This window comes from Cinclus cinclus, chromosome 24 (genome assembly GCF_963662255.1).
Source record: "Cinclus cinclus chromosome 24, bCinCin1.1, whole genome shotgun sequence".
Classification (NCBI taxonomy): Eukaryota; Metazoa; Chordata; class Aves; order Passeriformes; family Cinclidae; genus Cinclus; species Cinclus cinclus.
In genome coordinates, this window is record NC_085069.1 from 4,342,626 (window position 1) to 4,365,581 (window position 22,956).

A 22,956-nucleotide genomic window follows, 5' to 3' on the forward strand; every position below is an offset into this window, starting at 1 on the left:
AGTGGCAGCCTGTGGGGTGCAAGCACCATCTGCTCTGCTGGACCCCCAGACTGCCCATATTACTCTGACCTGAGGTCCCTCCAGCACTGCCCCCAACCTCTGTCAGTGACATGCACACAATGATCAGGGAAAGGTGATACTGCCCCAACACAGCCATCTGCATCCCCAGGACTGACAGGGTCAGCAACTGCACCTGGGCCACAGTTTCTGACAAGCTGGGGACTTTGTTATCAGCACTGAGAGCCTAAAGCTCAGTCATCCCTCTCCAAGCCACAGTGGTACAGAGCCTACCCCATCACCTCTGCATAAACAGGGACTTCCACCAGGCTTCACATGCAAATTTAAATTAAACGCTGAGAAGGGTTGCAAGGGCCCTCACAGGCCACAGCTCTGCCAAGTGGAGGAACCCACTTGTGCTGCTGCTTCCCACCCTGCAAACACTGCAATTCCCTGAGGCAGCAAGGAAATATGACTGAAGGGCAGAAATCTGGTACACTGCTCTGATTTGTTTCTGATGGAAAAATAAAGATAGATGACACTCAGGCTGCTCTATAAATATACCTCATTTTAATCACCTGAAATTAGTTCCCTGGCTTCCCCCAGCCTGCTTGGCAGCAAGTGCATTTCCTTCTGCCACTGAGGGCTTCCACAGCATAGCAATATTGGCCAGTCCCCTGCTCCTGCCTCACCCCCTGGCACTGCAGCAGGACTGCAGGACCCAGGCACGTGGCTGGCAGGGATACATGGGGGCCCTTTTAGGCCAAGCTTGACCAGCCAGCTGGGACTGTTTTGAGGCCATCACAGGAACGGGGACCAGCAGCAGTCCAGTTTCACTTCTGGGTGGTCCCTCTCAGAAATGCCTACAGCAGCTTTAGCCTCTCAAATATATCAACAGGGAGAACAGACAGACAGAGGATCTCGGGATATTCCTAAGTCTTTGGAAGGGTTCGGAGACTCATCTTGCCCCAAGAAATCCCAAGATGCAGCTACTTGCAGTCACAGTTTGAAGCCAGGCCCAGAGAGCAACTCTTGGCAGTAAGACCCGAGACTGCAGCAGGGAAAGGGAGGAGGCTCCTGTCAGAAGAACTTGACACCTCGGCCATCATCCAGCGTGATAATTTCAGCCTTGTGCTCCTGCTGCAAGGCTTGCAGGGCACGGAGCAGCGTAGCCTCATCCAAGCCGTGAAACTCTAGGGAAGAACAACAGGAAAAAAATAGCATCAGGAAACAAACAGGCTTGTGAGGTCCAGGGACTGGGGGCAGCAATGCTGAGGGCTCTGAAGAGCATCATAAAACGACAGCAAATCCAGAGTCATGGCTACACTGACAGGCTCATCATCTCTGCTTCTTAGGAACACAGCCTAAAGGTCATCAGACAGCAGGGATGAGTCACAGCAGCCTGTAATGCAGAGCAGGAGCTTGTCTTGAGAACAAAACACCCCTCACCATACCAGATAAAATGATGGGCACAGGGAAAATGAAAATACAATTACAAAGGGGGACATTCCTGCAAAATGATAAAAGTCTTTGGAGTAGCATGTGCCAATGGGGGGAAAGAGTGAGTTTGCATCTGAGATTTCAAAATATTTAATCCACAAAACTGTAATATGACAATCAACTGTTCACATGCTCCAGTCCAGTTTGCTCTGAAAACCTGCTCCAGAACATGATCTCCAACTTTACCTTCATTCTCTGTGTCATCCCCGCTGGCCAGTTCATACAATGTGAACACAGAGTTGGTCAGGCCATTCCTTGACACCTGGAAACACAAAGGCAATATAGCAAATTTCATCCATGTGGCTGAACATCCTTGTCCAATCTCTCATATATCCTGGAGCATGTAACATGGAGCATGCACAGCACTTGATAAGCAGAAGCACCCTGGACACACTGGGGCAGAGGGGCCAGGAGGTGCAGTCTGAGGGAATGAAAACAGGTTCTCTCCTGCAACTCTACTCTTCCTGCCTGTGTGTTTCACAGTGGGGACTTGAGCCACACAGAGGCCAGGCAGTGACACTGCCCTGTCCTCACCACAGGACAGCCAACGGCACTGAGGGTGGACAACACCCACCGCTCACACTGCGGCTCACAGCAAGCGACAAGCTGCTAATAAGTCCTCACCTCTCTGCAACAGAGAGAAGTGCAAGGAGAAAAGTAAAAGCAGTGAGGAAACAAGGTCTTTCCCAAATGGCAGCCAGGACCCCCCGTCCTCACAGACACAAGCCTGATGTGGGTGTGCAGCCCCCGTGCCCTCACCCATTGATAGATGAGCTTCCCCCATTCTTCCGGTCTCTTCCACATGATCAGAAAGCTGGTTTTGTTCTTATCTAACCATTCCAGGTTCCCTAGAAACAATAGGGAACAGGGACTGAAGCAGAGCACGAGTCAAAAATAAGGATCAGACATGAAGATTTCAGGACATGTGCCAGACACTGCACCTGGAGGCAGCCTCACAAACCAGCCCCTGACCTACAGTTTACCCAGACTTCTTAAACATTGCCGTGTCTATAGCAAGTGATTTCTTGTCGACCCCTCTCTTCCCCGCGCAGCTAAAGCTGCCTGCAAAGGCAGGGCTGGGTCCCACGGAGCGGCGAGCAGGCCCGGGCAGAATAGCTCATCCAGGCGGAGGCACAGCCCACACCCGCGGGATGGGCAAGCCCCAGCCCCGGGACGGAGCTGCCCAGTGGCTGCTGCCCTCCCTGCCCTGCGGGTGGGGCACAGGCCGCGGCCGGGAGCACAGACGGACGAACGGAAAAGGCACTCACCGTTCTTGCGGAGCTCCTCCAGCACCACCTGGATGGATTCCAGCGGCAGCTTCCCTGGGCGCGAGTTAAGAAGGCGTGGACGGAGAATGGGGGGTAGGGGCGAGGGGGGCACGGGCGGCGGGGGCGCGGGCACCGGGCCCAAAGGATACGCTGGAGGCGGTGGTTGGCGAAGAGCGGAATGTCCTGAGCCTCCCGTACCGTCATGGCGGGCAGCCGGTGCTGCTGGCTGTACGCGAGCGCCAGCGCGCACCAGGCCGAGAGCTGCTTCTGCCGCGTCTCGCCGTTGGGCTGCAGCCTGAGGGGTCGGGTCAGCACAGGGGCGGAGGGGAACCGGCACCCCCGGCCCGCGCTCCCCGCCCCACCTCCCCCGGCCCCGGCCCCAGCCCCGGCCCCGGCCGTGCTCACGTGAAGAAGGGCGGGAAGCTGTACTGCCAGGGCCACACGAAGCTCATCGCCGCCACGGCCTCCGCCGCCACCGGAACCGCCGCCTCCTTCCGCCCCGCCCCGCTTCCGGCCCGGCCGCGAGCCCCGCCCCCGCCAGCAAGGCCCGCCCCCGCCAGCAAGGCCCGCCCCCGCGTGTGGTGCCACGCCCCCGAGGGGCACCGCCCTCCAGCGGGACCACGCCCTTCCCAAGAGGCCCCGCCCCTCTCGGACGGCGGAGGTCCCGGTTCTGGTGCCCGGTGTTGGTCCCGGTTCCCTGCGGCAAGAAGCTGCCGGCAGGCCCGTGCCAGAAGGGCAGTTGCGGTGGGAGCTGGCCCGGGACGGGGCCGTGAAGGGATCGGGCGGCCGAAGAACCAGAGCCAGGCGTGGGGGGAGAAGCGTTTAATCCCGGGCCGCAGGGTGGGAGAAGGCGCGGGAGGAACCGGCCGCCTCAGCAGCGCGGGTTGGTGGCCCCGAGAGCCCACCGGGCGGCTCGGGTGGTCGGGCGGCCCCGCAGCCGGGGGTCTGTGCCCCGACGCGAGACGGGAGGGCAGGTCTAGGCCTGCGCTTTGCTATCCTTGCTGCGCCAGATGACCAGAGTGACAAGGAAGGGGATGAGGCAGATGGGTGCGATGATCATGGCCAGGAGCACATCTTCGGGTGGGTCGAAGTACACTGGGTGCTCCAGGGTGCAGTTGTGGAAGTAGCGGTGATGGCTCTGGAAGATGTACTGCTCTGCCAGTGCATTGGGGTAGCTGTAGTTTAGGTGTTCGGCCCAGAACTCCAGGCAGCCCCGCAGCTCGCTGTAGGGCCTGGGAAGAGAACCAGGACACTAGTACGGGATGGGACACCAGAGGCACAGACCTCAGACCAGCACTGCCCTTCTGGACTGCCCAGCCCCTGCACCCTGCTACTAGAGGGGAAGGTCCTGCTGCCCCATACCTGCTGATGATTTTCCACTCGCACAACTCCGATGTCCTCACATTCCTCATCAGGTAGACGAAGTAATCCCAGCACTGCAGTGTGAGGTTGGTGTAATTCCCGTCTATGAGGAAAGGTGCTGAACATGGGCAGCATGCCTCTGCCCACAGTGCACCCCTGCCTGTCCCTGCTACCAGGTGACACCTGGAATATGCAGCCCTGCCCAGGCCAGTGGGAGAGACATCAGCATAGTGAGAGATGGACCCCACAGCAGCCCAGGGATACTGCCTGGAGACTGCAGCAGCCCAGGGCAATGCCAGGGCCACAGGGGGAGGGCAGGCTGCTGCTGGCTGCTGCACTGTGGGCAGTGGCAGGGAGAGCTTCATGGCATGGGCCAGCTATTTTTGGTATGGCTAGGGGAAAGGGGTCATTCTGTGGCACAGGACCAACCCTGGCCAAGGCACCATTTGTGCTGCCCAGCCCTCATTGAACTCCAACACTCACCCATGGACTGGGCTGTCCCATTGGACATGACCATGGGTGGGCTTGTCCCAGCATCGTGGCTGAAGCTCGTTGTCACTGCTTCCATGTGGACTGTCTGAGTGGGTCCCAGGAGCACTGCGGAGGGACGGACACAGGGTGAGAGGGGACATAGGGTCTGGCAGGGGTAAGGGTGTTGACAGGGCTCCGTGCGCAGGAGCTACCCTGGCAGAGGCTGGATCCACAGGAACTAACTGCTTTCAGGTGTCCCTCAGGGGACACCAGAGCCGGCAGGTGGGGCACAGGGAGCCAGAGCCTGGCACATGCTGGGGCTAGGGCGTCTAGCATGGGCAGGGGCTGTGGGGAGGGGCTAGCCACGCTGCAGACAGCTGTCCAAAGGTCCGGAGGAGCTGTTTAGGGGCTATAAACCCTGGGCCATGGTCACAGCATGGGGGCAAACTGGGACCCCACCCATGGGTCGCCAGCGTGATGCTGTGTTGCAGCCGGACAGGGCTGGGGCAGGAAGAGGAAGCACTGGCCACGGCACAGAACTGCTGGAGAGCCCCTCTGCCTGCCATCAGTCCCACACCCAGCACAGCCTGCCAAGGACATAGGGCATGTCTTGCCTGGCCCATGGGAGCCCCATGGCTCAAGGAAACTGCTAGATACATCTTCCACCCTTAGCTGCGGGCCTCTAGCGTGGGGCACTGATGCTGGTTCCACGTTGAACTGTCAGACTGGGCTCTGCCTAGGCACTGGCCACAGGGTGCTCCTGGGCTGGTACACTGCTGTGGTAAGGGCACCCCACGCTGTCCCGATCTCTGTCCCTGATGTCCCCATCCAGCCCCCCTGCCTCGGCATGTGTGGTGCTACAGCTCCTGTTTGAACCCGGGTCTTTGCAGGGCTCCCTGCCAGGGCGTGGTGGGAGCTACCCCACAGCACCTGGTGTTCACCTGCCACTGCCCCCTGGCCATGCTAGCGATGGCTGCCCCAGCTAACCTCGGCGTTGACAGGCTGGTCCTATCTTGGGGTGGGGCGATGGGGCGGGCCGAGTCAAGCCCCTGGCCGCAGGCCCCACGAGTGGGAGGGCGGCCACGTGCGGGGTGGTTCGGGGTGCGGAGCCCCCCGGGCCGCTCCCCGCGCACTTACCCCAGAGCAGCAGGAGCCCTTGGGAGAGACGGCGGGAGCTCATGTGCGCGCGCGGTGCCATCCTGCCAAAGCCTGCCGGCTAACGACCGGGACAAGGATTTCAATGGAAATAACAGGAAGCAACTCCTTTCCTCTGACAGGGGCAGTTTGACTACAGGAGACGTGTGAAAAATGAGATTGCTCAGTGCTGCTCTGAAGCGGCTCTCCCGGCGGGACCCAGCGCTGTCCCGTGCGGTGCCGGCCCCCGCGGGCATCGCTCCCGCACCCCGGCACCCACGACGCCCGCGTCTCACCCACCGGCCTGGAGGATCCACTCCCAGCACAGCACGTCCAGCGTTACGAGGCCGCGATTTGTTTACTTGTGTATTTCTCTTTAATCCTGTCTGGGCTGGGTTGTGAAATCCCTCGTCTCCTGCGTGGAGGGCAGGCAGCCCAGCGGCGGGGGGAGTGGACGGGAAAGCATATTGTCCCCGGGCGGGCGCTGCCTACCGGGAACGGGGACCGCAGGGGGACCCACGGCCCCAAAACCGCCGGTTTTGGTTCACTCAGGCACCTGCCCCACAGGCGGCACTGCCGGGGCAGCCCCAGCTCCTGCCCGTGGCCAAGGAGGGAAGGATGATGACACAACCTACCCCCAGGCACGAGGCCGAGGAGGTGGAAAGAGGGCAGACTCTTGGCCAACCCTGCCAGTCCTTGGCCCCAGTGCCTTCCTTCTGCACTGTCCAGCCTGGCGCCTGCTTGACTCTGCGAGATCCCCCCTTCCTGGAGCAGTTCCCGCCCAGGGGCCCATGTCCCCCCCTCAATGAGGGTGACTTCAGCCCGCAGGTCTGCGGCATTCCCACACAGAACCTGGCTGAGGCTGGGTGAGCTCCTTTCACGCCTAGCCGGGTCAGAGCGCAGCCCAAAGCCTCTCCTTTAACAGCCCCCTCAGGCACGAAGAGGAGGGACTGGAGTGCATTGAAGAGCAGCTCAGAGGGACCCTCCCTGCTGTGGATCGCACTGGGCTTCAGCTCCACGGCAAAGGTCCCGGCAGAGCTGTGTGATGCTTCCCGGGCAGCAGCAGCCACCTTCTGCGGGCGAGTGGCCACATCTGGAAGTCATCCCCAGCACCCCAGTCGCTGCAGGGCTGGAGCCCCTGGTCCCTCTTTCTGGTGGAGCCGGCGGAGCCTCCAGCCGGATGGCAGGAGCTTCTGCCAGGGAGACACCCAATGATCTCAGCGCGGCCCCAGGGCTGGGACGGCCGCCCCTCTCCTGGGGCGTCCGGAGGGGATGGGCAGGGACAGGACGGTGGCTGCCTGCCAGAAGCCTGGGCTCCCCACCCAGCCTGGCATCCCCGGCGTTCCCTGCCAGCCCCCAGCTGGGGTGTGGAAGAAGGGGATCGGCCCTTACCGGGTCAATTGCCTGGGACTCTTCTCCCAGTGTTCCTCCCAGGCAGATGCCCCATGCCCAGCCTCCGCTCGTGCCATTCCAACCCCAGGGAATCCCAAGCTCCCCATCCCTGCTCTGAACTATCACCCTCAGCCTCAGTCCTCTCCTCCCACTCCTTAGTCAACAGAACAGGGTAGGAAGGAGCCTGTCGCTGGCCCCTCAAAGACCTGGAGGCATGCAGGAGATGGACAGCTTCTCCCTGGGATTTGAACCCCTTTCTGGGCTCTGCTGAGTGTGAGGGCAGCTGCAAGGGGCACGTAGCAGCTAAGGCCCTTGGCCACAGCCACACTGGGGGGCCAACTGCCCAGTGTGGGGAGCCTGGCCTCTGTGCAGCTGGTGAAGTATTCAGTGTGGACAAGAAGGAAAAAGGTGTTGAGGATGGCCCCTGGCCAGGGCAGGAGAGCAGCTGGCCAGCAGCTGGGTGCCATTGGAGAGCTCACTATAGGTGCTGGTGGAGAGGACAGCATAAGGCCAGCCTGCAGGGCTGGGGACACATCTGTGTGAGGGCCCTGTTCTGAGTGTGTATGCAGCACTGCTGGGGCTAATGCTGACCCACCTGCTGATCTGGTCCCAGTGGCAGTGACTTCCCTTGGGGATGACAACGAAGGTGGCATGGAAGGTGGCCCAGCAGTAGGATCCAGCCCTGGTAGGTGTCCTGGCAGTGGGCTGGCACCACCAGCACCTCCAGAGGTCCTGCAGAGCACCAGACAGACCCTGGAATGTTGCCCCACTCCCAGCTCTCCCCCCAAGTGTGGTTTCAGGAGGACTGTTTGGGGTCAACCTTGGACTCTGCCCAGGATGAGGCAGGCACTCTATTTGTTGTGTGGTTCAACACACAGCCCTAGAGGTCCCACACGAGGGCTGCCAGGGCTGCCTGTGACTGTGGGGGTCCCATAGGCTCAGCCAAGCCAGGAGCGAGGCTCTGAGGCTCTTGCAAGCCCCAGTACAGATTACATGGGTTTCTCTGTGGTCTGCGGTGGATGGGGAGGACACCCAGGATGACAAGAGGGCAGCTGTATTCATCATCCTCACCCAGGATTCATCCATCCTCACATGGAAGGACAGACTGTGCCATTGTTTGTGGTAGGACCTGTGGGACCATGTGAAGTCCAAGGGGTGCGGGACATTGCCCTGCCAGTGGTAGACCCCCCCCACTATAGCACTGCTGCAGAAGCCAGGGCTGGAGCCACCTTGGATATGGCACCAGGGTTCTATCTTCATCCTTGAGATCCCCATGTTCAGTGTTCCCATGCCCTGCAGAAAGGAGACACAGGATGCCAGGGTTGCACAGACAGGAACAGCCCCAGTGCCTAGTTGGTGGTCCCAGTACATCAGAGAGTCCCTCCTCCTCCTCCTCCTCCTCCTCCTCCCAGGCTGAGCTGAGCACAGTAGAGGTGAAGGGGCTAAGGGAGCAGGGGGCTCCTGGCTCTACTTTGGTTTGCTCTTGCAGCCTGGAAGAGAAGTTTCTGAGCCAACATCAGCTCTGAGGGCAGAGAAGTGCATAGCAAACCCTGCTCAGAGATCCTCAGAAAGAAGGCCAGGAGGGGTCAAGTGAGCTGTCACCCAGCACAGCTGCACTGTGACAGAGGAGAGAATAGGCCAGAGGCCCTGTGGGGACTCGCTGCCTGCCAGATTCTGTGTCCAGCCCCCTGGGGCCTCCGGCAGCACCGCCAGCTGCCTCTGCCGCACACGCGGGAGCAGAGACAAGCAGGCGGCAGAGCAGCCGTAGCTAGGGGAGCATCCTCATCCTCCCTTCAGCGGGATTTCTGCGTCCGGGCTGCGGCGCTCCCGGGCATCTAGCCCGGAATCCGGCCCGTCGCAGCACTGTCCGCCCGCTAATGCGGAGCCAGTCCCGGAAAGGTCGAGGTACGCCGGGCCCCCGCCGCACCTGACTCAGCGGAGGTCCCATTTGCGGGCGGGATGCACGGCTGCGGGCACGGGCCAGCTCTGCTCGTCCTCCGCAGTCACCCTGCCGGAGCCGCAAGGAAAGAGTGCCCCGGGGCAGCCGGCACTCCGCACCGCGGACGGGGGACGGACGGGGCCCCCGCCGGGGCAGGAGCCAGCTCCGTCCGCTCCCCAGCGCCGGGGCCCCCGGGGCAGGAAAGCTGCCGCCAGCAGCCGCTTCCTGCCCGGCGCCGCCACAGGGGGGCCCGGCGGTGGGGCCAGAGGTAGCCGGGACCACCAGGACGGCTCATCGAGGAGTGTGGCCACGCCTGGAAAGGCTGTCCCGGGACCCAGAGGGTGGTGGAACCGGGCGGGAACAACGCTGTCCCACCAAGCGCTTCCCGCGGGACCAGGCCGGGCCCGCAACAGAAGCCGGCCCGGCGCACCGAGAATGGGCGGGCACGGCACTGAGCCACCGCGCTTAACCCGTTCCCCGCAGGCGATGGGGATGTTCTGAAGGCTAGACCAGCTCCGCTCCGGCGATGCACGCCATGCCCCCCGGCCCTACCGGCACGGGGGACAGCAACGTGGGGAGGGGCCTGGGGATGTGAGGGGCAAGGCGGGGCCTGAGGCGGACCGGGTGGGGGCCGGGACGGGGGCGGGGCGGGCCTGAGGCGGACCTGGGGCGTGTGCCGGGCAGGGGCGGGCCGGGGCCTGAGCCTGGCCGGGGCCCGAGGCGGATCGGAGGCGGGCCGGGGCCCGAGGCGGATCGGAGGCGGACCGGGGCTTGAGGCGGATCGGAGGCGGGCCGGGGCCCGAGGCGGATCGGAGGCGGGCCGGGGCTTGAGGCGGATCGGAGGCGGACCGGGGCTTGAGGCGGATCGGAGGCGGACCGGGGCTTGAGGCGGGCCGGGGCGGGGACCGGGGCGGGCCGGCGCGCGCGCAGTGTCACGGGGGCGCGCGGCCTCCCCCTGTCGCGATGGCCGAGCAGTGAGTGCGGGCGGGGCTGGGAGGTCCTGGGGGGGTCCCGGGGGGCAGCGGGTCCCCGTGGAACCTGGCCGGGCCCCGGTGGACGGGGAGTTGCGGGACTCGGATCCGCTTCCCCGGTCCGGCGGCCCCGCCGGCCTCGGCTCGCTCTGGTTCTTGTTCCTGGGCGCGGGGAGCGCCCGGGCCCGGCCGGAGCGGCGGGGAGGGCGGCTGGAGTGCACTCGCGGCTCTCCGGTGGTGTGTCCCGGGGGAGGGCGGGGACCCTAGCAGCCCCCGGGCTCACGTGCTGCCCCGGGGGCTCGGCGGACGGGAGCGGGCAGTTCTGGTCAGCACCACAGCTCGCTGCTGTCCCGGGCCTGTCCGTGCGCTTCGGCTGTGGGTATTCCGCAGTCAGGAGCACTGCAGGGCGACGGCGTTATTTTGTCTGGTTTAAGTATGATGCATAGAGTGTTTTTCCCATTCATAGGGGTGTTTTTCTAATATCACTTGTTTCAGGGTTGAGCTCTCCCTTATTTAATATTGATTATTTCTGCCCTGTTACAGAAAAATGGAAATTACCACTCCTCCGACATCCAAGTGTATCATGTACTGGAAAAGGAAAGTCAAGTCTGAGTACATGCGTCTGCGGCAGCTCAAGAGGTTCCAGGCGAACATGGGAGCAAAGGTACAGCCACAGCAAGGACTGGGCTGAGATGCCCCCAAAAGGCTTCATTTCAATTTAGAGTGTCTGAGCAGTGCCAGAGGGTGTTAGCAAGGTGAATTGATAAACTGCGCTTGACTTGCAAGCTGGATCAATGGGAAGAGATGCCACTTCTCCTCGTGCTCTGTCTTGAGCTGTGTGGGCAGCAGCTGTCATGCACATTGAACAAGCACTGGTGTAACTGCAGCAAGAGAGCTCTGGAAATGAGCTGGAAATGTTGGTTTTTACAGGATCTCCTTGCTGAACCCTTTCAGCGCTGTGGAAGTTCTCAATTGGTTTTCTTAAATTTTGAGATCTCCTTTCTCTCCTTTCAGGCTCTCTTTGTGGCCAACTTTGCGAAGGTTCATGAAAAGACTCAGATCCTTAATGAAGACTGGAAGAAGCTTCGAGTGCAGCCAGTGCAGCTGATGAAGCCGGTCAGCGGGCACCCGTTCCTGAAACAGGTGTGCAGAGGAAAAGGGGCAGCAACAGCAAGTGGGGACTGGAGCCAGGGCTCTGCAGGGAACTCTCAGGATATGGGATGAGTTTTTGTCTGTGTTGTCCTAGGTCAGTGTCAGGCCATGCCTCACACTTCTGGAATGCAGAAATGGACAAAAAGTACCCCCAAGGCTTTTTCCTGTGATAGAGTCCACAGGGTGGATGTGGGGCTTCTGTGTTTGTCCTGAATTCAGTTTTCCTCAGGCTGTGGCAGCCTCCTAGGGTGGTTCCTCACTGACCTTCTCTGTACTTGTATTCCAGTGCACTGTTGAGAGCATTTTCCCAGGATTTTCAAGCCAGACACTGTACATGAGGACCCTGAACACAGTGGCACTGGTGCCCATTATGTACTCCTGGTCCCCTCTTCAGCAGAATTTCATGGTACATGAAAAGCACGGGGTCTCAGTGGGGTCAGCATCTGATTGTTACACAGCTGGGAGGTGGTTCTTCATTCCACTTGTTTCAGGCAGCATCTGCTTGAGAGATAATGGAAAGTGTTGCTTTATTTGCTTGTTTTGTAGAATCCCATAAGCCAGCTACCTCACCCAGGTAGTGTCTTTTACATTTGACTTCTTGACAGTCACCATTGCTCCACAGGATTCAAGGAGCAAATACATTTTTTTTGGGAGTTTTGTTTGTGTTTTTCCCTAAGATTTTTATTTCCCCTTATATGAAGAGTTTTATTTCTTAAGCAGGTCCTTTCGTTTGTGAGTGGGTTAAAGTGGGATAGCACTGATGTGTCAGTGGTGACAAATCTGAACCTTTGCTGTGCACCGTGTTGTTGGCAGGTCTGAGGGATCAGAGAAGCCTTAAGCACAGGCCCATTAGGGTCACCAACCACTACTTTTCTGAGTTGTGTCTGATCTCTCTTCAGGTGGAGGATGAAACAGTTCTGTGCAATATCCCTTACATGGGTGACGAGGTGAAGGAAGAAGATGAAACTTTCATTGAAGAGCTCATTAATAACTACGATGGAAAAGTTCATGGAGAGGAAGGTAACCTGGGAGCAATCAGCTCTGTCCACTCCAGGTTGGATGGGGCTTGGAGCGACCTGGTCTAGTGGCCTGTTTATGGCAGGGGTGGAACATGATGAGCTTTATGATCCCTTTCAACCCAAACCTTCCTATGGTTCTGGGATTCAGTCTCTTGCAGGTAACATGTCCAGGTAGATCAAAAGTCAAAAGGTGGCAGCAGCAATCAGCTTTTCTCTTGGAGCTCTCAGAGCAGGGAAACAGGATAGAGCCTGCCATTCTCCTTTGAAAGGGCACATTCCTGCCTTTGGGTACCTCACTCCATTTTGACGCCTGGAGTGCTCTGGAGCCAGTCCTTCTGTGTATTGGGATTCACAGGTGTCCTCTGGGATGCTGAAAATATGCTAGAGGGGGAGGAGCTCAGCAACCCTGTTCTGCTTGTCGCCTTAGCTGAGAGTTTAATCAATGAAAAGCACTGCCTGCCCCATCATAAAATTGCCCAGCAGGGAGGAAGGCAGGGAAAACTGGTGTGGCCTGTCCCCAGATTGCTGAAAATGATACACCACTACTGACTGTAGTGCTAAAATCCCACCTTCCCCAAAAAAACTAAGAGGAGGGCTCTTGTGGGTAGTAGAGCACATTGGCTTGTGGTTTGCCTTGGTGAGAAATGAGAAAAATGGTGGCTCTCCCATTTCTGTGTGTTTCAGAAATGATCTCAGGGTCAGTCCTCATCAGTGATGCTGTGTTCCTGGAGCTAGTGAATGCTCTGAATCAGTACTCGGATGAGGAAGAGGAAGGACACAATGATTCTGAGGTGAAACAGGAGGATGGAAAAGAGGAGCTGCCAGTGACAAGGAAAAGAAAGCGAATTGCAGTGGAAGGTGGGTTTAGCCCCCAGAGAAGTGGAGATTATGTTGGTCGTGTTTCTGTCCTGCACTGCCTGAGCACTGGGCACTGCTCTCCTGACATCAGTGGGTTGTTAATGTGTTGCCAAGAGTAGTTCCAGCTTGACAAGTTCTGTAGCAGAAGGGAAATGATTTGTTCTCACTGTCCAGCTGTGGACAGGAGAAGAAATCACCATCTGAAAGTGTGGTGAGGAGTAATTTAGATGAGTAATCTGAAAACCCACTTCCTGGTGAGATTAGCAGAGCTGGGTGTTATCTGTGAGGCTGTGGGATGTTTTCAAGTGCTGGTCTGGCAAGCACCTGTCGGGGACGTGTGGGTGGATCTGTTTCTGTGGGAGGCAGGGAGATGGATGTTTTCAAATCCCTTCCAGACCTGCTTTCCATGTATTAGTCTTCCTCTTCCCTCTCCTATGCCACCTGGAGCTCTTGTTGCCTAGAGGAAGCTCTGCTTTGTGGGATTTTCATGTGTCCTCAATGACCTTCTGAATGCTGATGGGTAATTTTGTCTTTGTCCTTGATCTGTAGTGATGCAGGCGGCACAAACACCAACACTTCTGTGGATGTAGAAAAGCATTGTCTGCAAGTTCTGCCCTGGCAGAAATAAATAGTAATAACATTACGAAAAGTTGGTACTTCCAGAAGTATATCGTGCTGCACTGAAAATGGCCTAGCACTGCTTCTGGAAATACCTCAGCCTGGTTGCAGGGCATAAGGTTTATCTGTTGTGCGTGGGATTTTAAGACATTTCTGTCTTAAAATACAATCCCGAGCATCTCTGGAATTGCTCTGTGCAAGAAGGAAAGAACCATCCACATCAGCTTGGCTGAAGAATTGTGTCTCCTCTTCTTTGTAGGTAACAAGAAATGTTCGAAGAAGAGGTTCCCCAATGACATGATATTCACTGCTATTTCTTCCATGTTTCCTGAGTATGGCTTCCCAGAGGATATGAAAGAAAGGTAGAAAATCCCTGCGCTGGTTGTCTGTTCCCTTTCTTAGCAAGAGTTGAAATCTTTATTTCAGAGACCAGCACTGTGGGCTGGCTGGGCCACAAAGCTCAGTGCCTGCAGACTCTGTGAGCAGAGTGAGTTTTGAGTTTTACAAACTACAGTTTGGCCTTGAGGTACCTGGGCCAGAGCCTGATGGGCCCAAATAGTGATGTAGGCATATAAAGCTGTCACAAATGGGAAATGCACATCCCTGGGTGTTTGTGTTTGTCAACAGGTACCGGGAGCTCACGGAGGTGTCAGACCCCAACGTGCTGCCACCACAGTGCACTCCCAACATCGACGGGCCGTGTGCCAAGTCGGTGCAGAGGGAGCAGTCCCTGCACTCCTTCCACACCCTCTTCTGCCGCCGCTGCTTCAAATACGACTGCTTTCTGCATCGTAAGTGCCATCTCAGCCGGACGCTTCCCTAGAGCCCTTTCTCCTCAGTTTTCCTCTGCACACCTTGCTTAGTCCGTGCTGGAGTCTCTGGAGGGTGGTGCCTCATGAGTTTGCAGTGGGGCCTTAGGAGCTGACAGGTGCCCAGAAGCCTTTTGTATGGACGGCTCCGCTCTTTGCTCCCACGGATGGCAGACCGACCTGCGTGGCCGTCCCCTCTCCGCGCTCAGCACGCTGCGTCCAAGCTCCCGGCGGTTTGTGCGTAGTCCTGCCACCACCAGACTTTGCTCTTGCTTTGCAGAAGCTCGTCAGTGAAAGGCATGAATGTTTCACTGCCAAAGTCTGGACATGTCCCTGTGTTTTGTTGCTACCCTGGAACTTACAGCTTCGTCTTAGTCATGTTCTTGCGGTTGGTCCTGCCAAAGCCTTTTGGATACTGATTTAACTGCTGGACCTGCTGTTCTCCAGGTCTAAGGGCTTCTTTGGGAAGTCACAGGACTTTTTCCAGTGAATTATTTATTAAAAGATACAATATTAATATCATGTGGTCTTTTTGTTTCAGTGTGAAAGCTGATCCTTCTCCTATGGCCTCTCCTTCCCAAGCTGCCTAGTCCCCATTGTGGGTTGGAGCAGGCCTACCCTGTGGGTCTGCTACCAGGGGAACCCTCAGGCACACAGGCTTCTGCTTCCTGTCCCTTGCAGAGTTGGGGGAGACTCTTGGAGAATGCTAACAGTAAAGATAACTGTTACTTTTTCAGCTTTTCATGCTACTCCTAATGTGTACAAACGAAAGAATAGAGAGACCAAGATTGAGCCAGATCCTTGCGGCGCAGACTGTTTCCTCTGGCTGGTATGTTTCTGTGTCACTGCTTTAGAAACCATGAGAGAAGTGCCCTGGCCAACTCTGCTCTGCAGAGCTCTGTGGATCTTTTTCACAACTTAGATGATTTTTTCAGAATTAGTTCTGGTCCTTGTTGGATTCAGAGGAGCATGAATGCAAATGCAGACCTTACCGGATGCATATTATAGCAGATCTCCAACAAAGAGTAATTCCAAAGCTAGCAGATGGGAAATTGTGTGACAGATGATTTCTCTGGACTCAGTGCATTGTTGGAGAAATGAAACACATGTTATAAAGGAACAAAGCGAGAAGCCAGGAGGATCCAGAGGAGTGGGCTGGGGGTTCAGGGCCAGGGAGCCTCTGCTGACTGGGCAGCAATGCCTAAAGGAACAAAGTGGGAACCTGCAACACAAGGAGCTGGCAGGATTCGGCACTTGCTGAAGGGACTACATGTGGCCAGCCTCTTCTACCTACTCTTGGTGGTGGCAGGACAGGGCTTGTCCCAGGACCTGTGGAAAAGCTTTCCTGCATTCCCTGGTCATCTGCCACCTGTCTTGTTTTCTGCTCTGCTTGCAGGAAGGAGCCAAGGAGTTTGCTGCACTGCACAACCCCCGATCCAAGTGCTCAGGCCGTCGCCGCCGGCGGCACCACGTGGTGGGTGCATCCTGCTCCAACACCCCAGCTGTCACCGAGACCAGGGAGGGCGACAGCGACCGGGACACAGGCAACGAGTGGGCCTCTAGCTCCTCGGGTATGGTGCCAGTCCTGAGACACCCCACTCCACTCTGTGAGGGCAGGCGGCTCCTCGCAGCTGGAGCTCTCCCAGGCTCCCCTCTGCCTCCTGCACAGCTGGAGAATTTGGAGTTAGCAGTCAGTGTTCCCAACAAACCTGAGGGACACCAGCCCTGCCCTTGCTGCTGTGGGATTCACTATCCTCTCCCAGGAAGGAGGAATGTTGCCAGGCAAAGCAAGAGCTTTGTCAGGACCTGCAAAGACCGGAGTGAGCCCTTGGCTCCTGAGCACTGTGCCTGGCCAGAGGCAGAAGTGTGTAGCTGGGAGTGCAGTGGAAGGTTGCAGGGCACCACGGGGTGACCACTGCCCCCCAGAACCATGATGGCTAGGTACCTTATTCCAGGGTATGGTTGGCTTAACATCTTCCTTTCCTGCCAGAGGCCAACTCCCGCTGCCAAACCCCCACTAAGCAGAAGCTGAGCCCGGCCTCCTCACAGCTCTTTGCGGTGGAGACACCACAGGAGCCCGTGGAGTGGACAGGAGCTGAGGAGTCACTCTTCCGTGTCTTCCATGGGACCTACTTCAACAACTTCTGCTCAATTGCCAGGCTGCTGGGGACAAAGACCTGCAAACAGGTGGGTACCCAGAGTAGGCAATGCAACACCAAGAGAGGGGTCACGGCCAGAGCCACTGCGTGTTGGTTTTATTTCTCTACCACAAACCTCCCCAAGGAAGATGCCATATCAATGCTTTTGGAGTTCAGGGTGTTACTCTGCAGCAGTGCTGCTGTTGGCAGAGTGAGCCCTGTGTTCCGGTGTTGTGGGTTCCCTCCCACCTGCAGTGTCACAGCTAGGTGTGCAGGTACTCATTTTCCAGACAGGAGGAGGCAGTGTGCCATAGGCAGGCAAAGGGCAGAGCTGCTGCTCTCTGGGCCCAGGTCTGGGAGCCTTGCTGTGCTTACTCACATTCTCCTTATGCTTTTGATAAAACAACTTGAGTGCACTGAACTTTTTTCTTCTTTTTGCTTCTGTTCTTTGGTAGGTCTTTCAGTTTGCGGTGAAGGAATCGCTTATAACGAAACTGCCAACAAATGAGTTAATGAATCCGTCCCAGAAGAAGAAAAGGAAGCACAGGCAAGTGTTGGACAAGCTTGTTTTGTTCTTAAAATGCAACCAGATCCACTGCTTTTTGTGCCAACGCATTCCTGGTAATCCCCATCTGGCTCCCATCTGTGCGCACGTCCTGCTGTCACATGGGGCTGCTGGGGCTGCTGCTGGGCCCTGGCCCTGCTCCAGGGCTGCTTGCTCTGGCTGGGGGGCTCAGTGGCCCTGTAGCCCTAGGCTCAGCTCAAGGACAGCACTGGCTATTGGTCCTGGTGCCACTTCCCTAACAGCAGTCTCAGCCTCAGCGCCCTGACTTGTAACCCACTTTGTGTATTGATCCCAGTGGGTCCAGTATTATTCTGGCTCTGGTGTTTGGCTTAAAGAGCTTCTGCTGCAGCTGCATCACTCTCATCTCTCTCCACTTTATGGTGGCTGCTGATCATTAATGCATGAATCTGCCAGGCCCATCTCTGCTGTGCTGGCTGCTAGTGCTGAGTGGTGCTGGCCAGCTCTCCCTGATGGCAAATGCATCCCCTCAACCTTCTCTGCTCCTTTTGCAGGCTGTGGGCTGCGCACTGCAGGAAGATCCAGCTGAAGAAAGGTAGTGTTGGCTGTGGCTGTGTCATGGGAGGTTTGTGAGGGTTGAGTTCTCCAGCTCTGACTGCTGCTGTGGGATGGCCATGCCTGCTCACCAATCTGGGAGGTCCAGCAGTGTGGAAGGGTGTGACCACCCTGGCCAGGCTCCTTGGGGTGCTTGGGGCATTATGGCCATCCCAGTGCCCACTGAGGCTGCATGTGCAGCAGGGTTTGCTGCAGCCAGAGGAGGCTGAGGGCTGGTGTACAGCCCTGCTAAGGACTAGGCTGTGGTCAGTGAGCACAGCCATGTATATGCCTGTGGGAGCTAGATGCTGCCAGGCTCCCTGCCCAGTGCAAGCAGATGGGCATCTTGCACCTTCTTGGCTCCAGTGCCCTGCACTTGCTGCTTTGAAAAGACTCCTGCAACATGCAGTTTCCAATCTTGGCATTTCTCTTCTTGTTCTAGATAATTCACCAACCCAGGTGTACAACTACCAGCCCTGTGATCACCCCGAGCATCCCTGTGACAGTTCCTGCCCTTGCATCATGACTCAGAATTTCTGTGAGAAGTTCTGCCAGTGCAACCCTGACTGTAAGAAGAGCTCAAGGACTATTGGGCAGGAAAACAGCCAGCTGTGGCACAGAGCATGGGGAGGGTGCAGAGCTGGGGCTTGCTGGGGCCCTACTGTTATTCCTGCACTTGTTGCTCTGTCTATCCACAGCAGTTCTGTTAGCAGCCTGCTAAAGTCCAAAAAGAAATGGTTCTGTGCTGTCATGTAGCTGTTCGCAGCTGCGAGACACTCCTGTTAGTGCTCATCCCTGTGTCTGTATCCTGTGGGTGCTGCTGCTGGTCCCCTGTGATCAGGATGTTCCTCCAGAAGTTAGGGTGGGCGTTGGGTCATTGTCCTGCCATGTTTGTTTTTCCTGTCTGGGTTTCCTTTCCCAGCGCCGCAGTGGAGAAAACAGCCAGACTTTATCCCATCCCTGCCCAAGGCCTGCCAGGACAAGATCTGGCTGGGGAGGAACAGCTGGGGCAGCGACCCTGCATGGCCCCTCTGTTCTGTGCCAAACTTCACAGTGCAAACCCACGGCCTGTGTTGCTGCAGGTCAGAACCGTTTCCCAGGCTGCCGCTGTAAGACCCAGTGCAACACCAAGCAGTGCCCCTGCTACCTGGCTGTGCGGGAGTGTGACCCAGACCTCTGCCTCACCTGCGGTGCTTCCGAGCACTGGGACTGCAAGGTGGTCTCCTGCAAGAACTGCAGCATCCAGCGAGGCCTCAAAAAGGTATCGACAGCAGTGTGGCAGGGGCTGCCTCAGGGCAGAGCTGACACACAGCTGCTGCTGCTGCTGCTGCTGCTGGGACCGGGGGCGGGAGGGAACAAGTTCTGGAAACTGCCAGAGTGCCAGAATCTGGAAAAGAAGCTCCTCTGCCTTGGGCCTCTGCAGCGCTTACTCTAGAGTAGGGATTGTGGATGTGAAAATCAGGAGATGGGAGTTATGTGAGGAATGGTGAGAGTAAGGAAGTGTATAATGTGACTCAAGAAGGATTTAGTCTTGAATTCTGTTGGTCAGAGCAAGGAATTGCACATTTTAAAAAAGGGAAATTCAGAGAAAGTTGCAGATTAGCGTGTGTCATGTCCTGTGCAGCTCCATGTAATGTTGTAAGTCTGTAGAGAGCTGTGTGTCACCATAACATGGGGATGCTGGATGGACACTGGATCCTCTCTGCCCCCATGATCTGTGTGCTGTGAGGTGCTGTAACTGCCAACTCTCCCTATGTCCTTTTATTTTGGTTCCAGCATTTGTTGCTGGCCCCATCAGATGTGGCTGGCTGGGGAACTTTCATCAAGGAGGCTGTGCAGAAGAATGAGTTCATCTCCGAGTACTGCGGGGAGGTCAGTGCTGCTGCCTGTGCTGGGGCTGCTGGCCAGGCACATGGGGGCTGTGTGTGGTGGGAGAGCTTCCTTTGGCTGCTGTGGGGTCAACTGCCTTCCCCAGCTCAGCTGTGCCCATGGGCTCGCTCTGACCAGGTCTGGAGATGGAGCCTTGTGCTGTCTGGGGACACCTCCACTGTGGAGGATGGAGTGTGCTGTGTGTGTTCTGCTGACTAAGAGCCCTGCTCTCACCCTGCCTCTGGGAGCCCTGGAAAGCTCCTGCCCATGAGGTGGGAGAGAAAGCAGGAGGGTGTTTCCAAGAGGCGGGTGAGCATCAGGCTCAACCCTCAGCTGCTGAGTTTCTCAAGGTGATCTCTCTCTACAGCTCATTTCACAGGATGAGGCTGACAGGCGAGGAAAGGTCTACGACAAGTACATGTCCAGCTTCCTCTTCAACCTCAACAATGGTAATTTCCTGAGGCTGCCAGGGGTGTAGAAGCCAGGGCTGCTGGCCAGCTCAGCCCACCTCTTTCCTGGGTGACGGGCCTGTCACCTTACACCATGGTTTCCTTCTTTTTTCTTTTTTTTTTCAATAGATTTTGTTGTTGACGCTACTCGCAAAGGAAATAAAATCCGTTTTGCCAACCACTCGGTGAACCCCAACTGCTATGCGAAAGGTGAGGTGCCTTGCCAGGCCAGGCAGGACATGGCCCAGGCTGGGGCTGCACATCTCTGATGTTGTGTATCTCTGATGGTGTGTATCTCTGGTGTTGTATCTCTGGTTGCAGTTGTGATGGTGAATGGAGACCACCGCATTGGTATCTTTGCCAAGAGAGCCATCCAGGCAGGAGAGGAGCTCTTCTTTGATTACAGGTACCTTGGCCAGTGGGGACCTTGGGCTGCAGGGTTTACCCCACCCTCTGTGCAGGTTTGTGGGGAGCATGGGAGGTCATTGCTGCAGCCATGACTTGCTGTCCTGTAGGTACAGCCAGGCAGATGCCCTGAAGTATGTCGGCATAGAGAGGGAGACGGACATCATCTAAGCTCTGGGGTGGCTCTGGCACACCTTGCTGCTGCACCTTGTAAGCAATGCCATGTTTGCTTCACGCTGACATGACTGCTGCCGTTCCTGCTGCTGTGTGTGTCACAAGTGCTACTTTCCATCCAGACACCAGAAAGACTCGGGACAGGAGTGTGAGCAGCCCCTGGGCCATGGCTGTCCCAGGGTGGTATCCCCTCTGCCCCAGCTGGCTGGGAAATGGGGACTACCCAGCTGTGGCTGGGGTGGCATCAAGGGATGCCTGGGGCTGGGAGAGCAGCACTATGCAACACAATACTTTGAGTAGGGCTGCCACTGAGCTAGGTAGAGGACCATGTTACAGTCACTGCCTGTTATGACCCAGGGGAGGCTTCTCAGAAACCTGGGCTTTGTGACCCCTTGGCCTTGGGAATAAAGGGGTAATATTCTCTGGCAGGATGATGTTTAGCCTTGGCACCCCATGCAAAAAAAGGAAGGAAAAAAGCACTTTAAACTAATTCTCAGCTGGTATCTGGGCCCTGTATTTTGGGGTGGAGGGACTGCAGGCATCCCAGGTGTCTTGCATCTGTCAGCAGCTTTGCAGGGATGTTGCTCCAGGCCTGGGAGAGAGAGCAGGCTGGATGGGGTCTATGGTCCCTGAGGGCCACATATGCCACCAACTTCCTGCCTGGCCTCGTGCTGGGTGCTGGGCTGTGCTCACAGTGTCCAGGGCTGGGTTCCCAGGATAACAGGGGGAGCCTGGTTGAGCCCTGACTTGGTGCCAGGGCCCCAGCTTGCTCCCAGCCGTTTAGTCCAGGAACACACAGAGGTGCTGGGTTTGCCTGAGAGCCAAGCCCTCACCATGTTTTCTGAGTCCCCTGCCATGGCAGGCCAGCCTGTTTGTCTGTCCTTCCCATTTTCTGTGATGGCCCCCTGGAGCTTGGAGGTGTTTAGGTCTGTCTGGAGCAGTGCTTCTATCCCAGCACCTCCCTGAGCCTTGCTTCCTGCCATCTCCATCCACCCAGCTACTGCCAGCCCTGCTCTTGCCTAAGCGTCTTCTGCCACCTCGGCCATATCTGCACTATGCCAGGCTTGTGTCTGTGGTTTGTTGGCGGTGAATAATGGTAATAATAATGCACTTTAAATAACATGGCTTGTAGCCTTTGTCATAATAAAGTGGTAGCAAAGACCCTCCTCTGCTTGCTGACCTCTGTTACCCTGGGCAGCAGCCTCTCCCCCGACTGTCCCCTGCCTGCCGGGCTCAGCCTGGCTGTCCCCAGCGTGGCTCCCAGGGTCCAGGGGGAATCACGAGTGACCCGTTGCCAAGCTGCCTGAATCACACTGGCTCAGGGTGTGAAGGGGGCAGAGGTACATGGTGGGGAGAGCAGGACATGATGTGTGTGTGGAGCAGCAGCTGAGCTGCCTCTAGCCCCGGCTCACTACACCCTGCATCTCGCTCTGATACCTGGAATTGCTGTTGTCAATGTGGTGCTTCCCTTTGTGCAGGCTGAGCCGGGGTGGGAGGAGAGGATCTGCCTAGGCTGCCAAGGTGAAGGCTGGGGAGTGTCAAACGCCATCATTCTGCCTTTATTTGATTATCTTCACATCTCATTCAAAAGAACAGACTTTTTAAAAATAAAGTGCCCAGTGGAGCCAGGCCTTTGGGTAGATAAATGCATATCTGTAACATTGTCTTACCACACACAGCAAGTGAACAGGAGCTTTCCCTGGGCTGGAGGTAATCAGCAGGACTGGCACTTCATACAGAGAAGTAGCAAACTACAGACCACGTACCACGACACGCGGGGATGTCACGCCCGCGGGAGCTTCCGTTTGGTTTTTTTATACAAACCGATAGAATAAAAAAACCAGAGTGTAGTAGAATATCCAGCAACAAAAATGGTAGAAAGGATCTGTACCTGATCTTATGAAAGCAGCATCTCAGCAAGGTGCGGTGGCGGCATGCGCGGCGCCGGTGTGGAGTATTGCTTGGCAGCCCGGCTGTGCGGGGCCGGTGCTCGTGGCTCTGCGTGGCGCTGGCGAAGCGAGCAAAGCAGCGGGTCATCTACACGGGCAGCACTAACGGGCGGCAGCAGCCGGGATCCCCCGAGCAGAGGGAGGGTAGGAACCGGGCCTGGGGCTCCCCGACAGAGGACAGGCAGGATTTGGCAGCTGTAGAGGCGGCAGCCTGCCTCCGCCATGGGGGCTGTCGGCATGTCCGGGGCGAGCGAGGCTGGGGCTCGGTGGATCGGGGCCGCCCTCCGGGGCCCGGTCAGTGGCGGCCTTGGGGAGGAGGTGGCGGTCGGTCCGGTCCGGTCCGGTCCGGTCTGTCTGAAGGCGGG

At 57.3% G+C, this 22,956-nt stretch overlaps 3 protein-coding genes and 1 long non-coding RNA gene across 10 annotated transcripts; 2 read left to right on the forward strand and 2 right to left on the reverse strand.

Annotated features, from left to right (window-relative positions):
• Window positions 1–545: 545 nt before the first annotated feature.
• Window positions 546–3,254, reverse strand: VPS25 (vacuolar protein sorting 25 homolog). Its single transcript, XM_062508108.1, has 6 exons — window positions 3,171–3,254; window positions 2,915–3,060; window positions 2,766–2,819; window positions 2,257–2,345; window positions 1,684–1,759; window positions 546–1,190 (listed from the first exon to the last, which is right to left on the reverse strand). Exons 1-6 carry the CDS (start codon window positions 3,215–3,217, stop codon window positions 1,078–1,080), a joined length of 525 nt encoding a protein of 174 aa, XP_062364092.1. The 5' UTR covers window positions 3,218–3,254; the 3' UTR covers window positions 546–1,077.
• Window positions 3,255–3,435: 181 nt separating this feature from the next.
• Window positions 3,436–5,888, reverse strand: RAMP2 (receptor activity modifying protein 2). The gene is made up of 4 exons (XM_062508089.1): window positions 5,736–5,888; window positions 4,611–4,724; window positions 4,128–4,230; window positions 3,436–3,997 (listed from the first exon to the last, which is right to left on the reverse strand). Exons 1-4 carry the CDS (start codon window positions 5,794–5,796, stop codon window positions 3,742–3,744), a joined length of 534 nt encoding a protein of 177 aa, XP_062364073.1. The 5' UTR covers window positions 5,797–5,888; the 3' UTR covers window positions 3,436–3,741.
• LOC134053211 (uncharacterized) lies at window positions 4,086–6,119 on the forward strand. 2 transcript variants are annotated; one of them, XR_009933930.1, is made up of 2 exons: window positions 4,086–4,213; window positions 5,876–6,119. It is a non-coding gene; the product is annotated as an uncharacterized LOC134053211 (long non-coding RNA). The 2 variants fall into 2 exon arrangements; XR_009933931.1 differs by lacking the exon at window positions 4,086–4,213 and adding an exon at window positions 4,620–4,745.
• A 3,851-nt stretch (window positions 6,120–9,970) lies between these two features.
• EZH1 (enhancer of zeste 1 polycomb repressive complex 2 subunit) lies at window positions 9,971–22,709 on the forward strand. Of its 6 annotated transcripts, none has more exons than XM_062508247.1 (20): window positions 9,971–10,037; window positions 10,578–10,698; window positions 11,049–11,177; window positions 11,473–11,592; window positions 12,086–12,206; window positions 12,890–13,063; window positions 13,941–14,043; window positions 14,309–14,472; window positions 15,228–15,319; window positions 15,887–16,061; window positions 16,481–16,677; window positions 17,084–17,175; window positions 17,706–17,746; window positions 18,188–18,313; window positions 18,828–19,006; window positions 19,522–19,617; window positions 19,982–20,063; window positions 20,193–20,273; window positions 20,385–20,469; window positions 22,322–22,709. In XM_062508247.1, exons 1-20 carry the CDS (start codon window positions 10,027–10,029, stop codon window positions 22,326–22,328), a joined length of 2,196 nt encoding a protein of 731 aa, XP_062364231.1. In that variant the 5' UTR covers window positions 9,971–10,026; the 3' UTR covers window positions 22,329–22,709. The 6 variants fall into 6 exon arrangements, with proteins under 6 accessions (XP_062364231.1, XP_062364230.1, XP_062364228.1 ...); XM_062508246.1 differs by lacking the exon at window positions 22,322–22,709 and adding an exon at window positions 22,121–22,313; XM_062508244.1 differs by lacking the exon at window positions 22,322–22,709 and adding an exon at window positions 20,579–22,114.
• The last annotated feature ends 247 nt before the right edge of the window (window positions 22,710–22,956 follow it).

Bases quoted from the DNA above. Each gene is read 5' to 3' on its own strand.
- VPS25 (XM_062508108.1), bottom strand. From the start codon at position 3,217: ATGAGCTTCGTGTGGCCCTGGCAGTACAGCTTCCCGCCCTTCTTCAC. The intron at 2,820-2,914 runs GTATCCTTTGGG...ACTCGCGCCCAG, and splicing joins CGCCAACCACCGCCTCCAGC to GGAAGCTGCCGCTGGAATCC. The intron at 1,191-1,683 runs GTAAAGTTGGAG...GTTCTTCCCTAG, and splicing joins GGATGACACAGAGAATGAAG to AGTTTCACGGCTTGGATGAG.
- RAMP2 (XM_062508089.1), bottom strand. From the start codon at position 5,796: ATGGCACCGCGCGCGCACATGAGCTCCCGCCGTCTCTCCCAAGGGCTC. The intron at 4,725-5,735 runs GTAAGTGCGCGG...GTCCCTCCGCAG, and splicing joins AGGGCTCCTGCTGCTCTGGG to TGCTCCTGGGACCCACTCAG. The intron at 4,231-4,610 runs GTGAGTGTTGGA...CTTTCCTCATAG, and splicing joins TGGGACAGCCCAGTCCATGG to ACGGGAATTACACCAACCTC.
- EZH1 (XM_062508244.1), top strand. The intron at 10,699-11,048 runs GTACAGCCACAG...CTCTCCTTTCAG, and splicing joins AGGCGAACATGGGAGCAAAG to GCTCTCTTTGTGGCCAACTT. The intron at 16,678-17,083 runs GTGGGTACCCAG...GTTCTTTGGTAG, and splicing joins GGACAAAGACCTGCAAACAG to GTCTTTCAGTTTGCGGTGAA.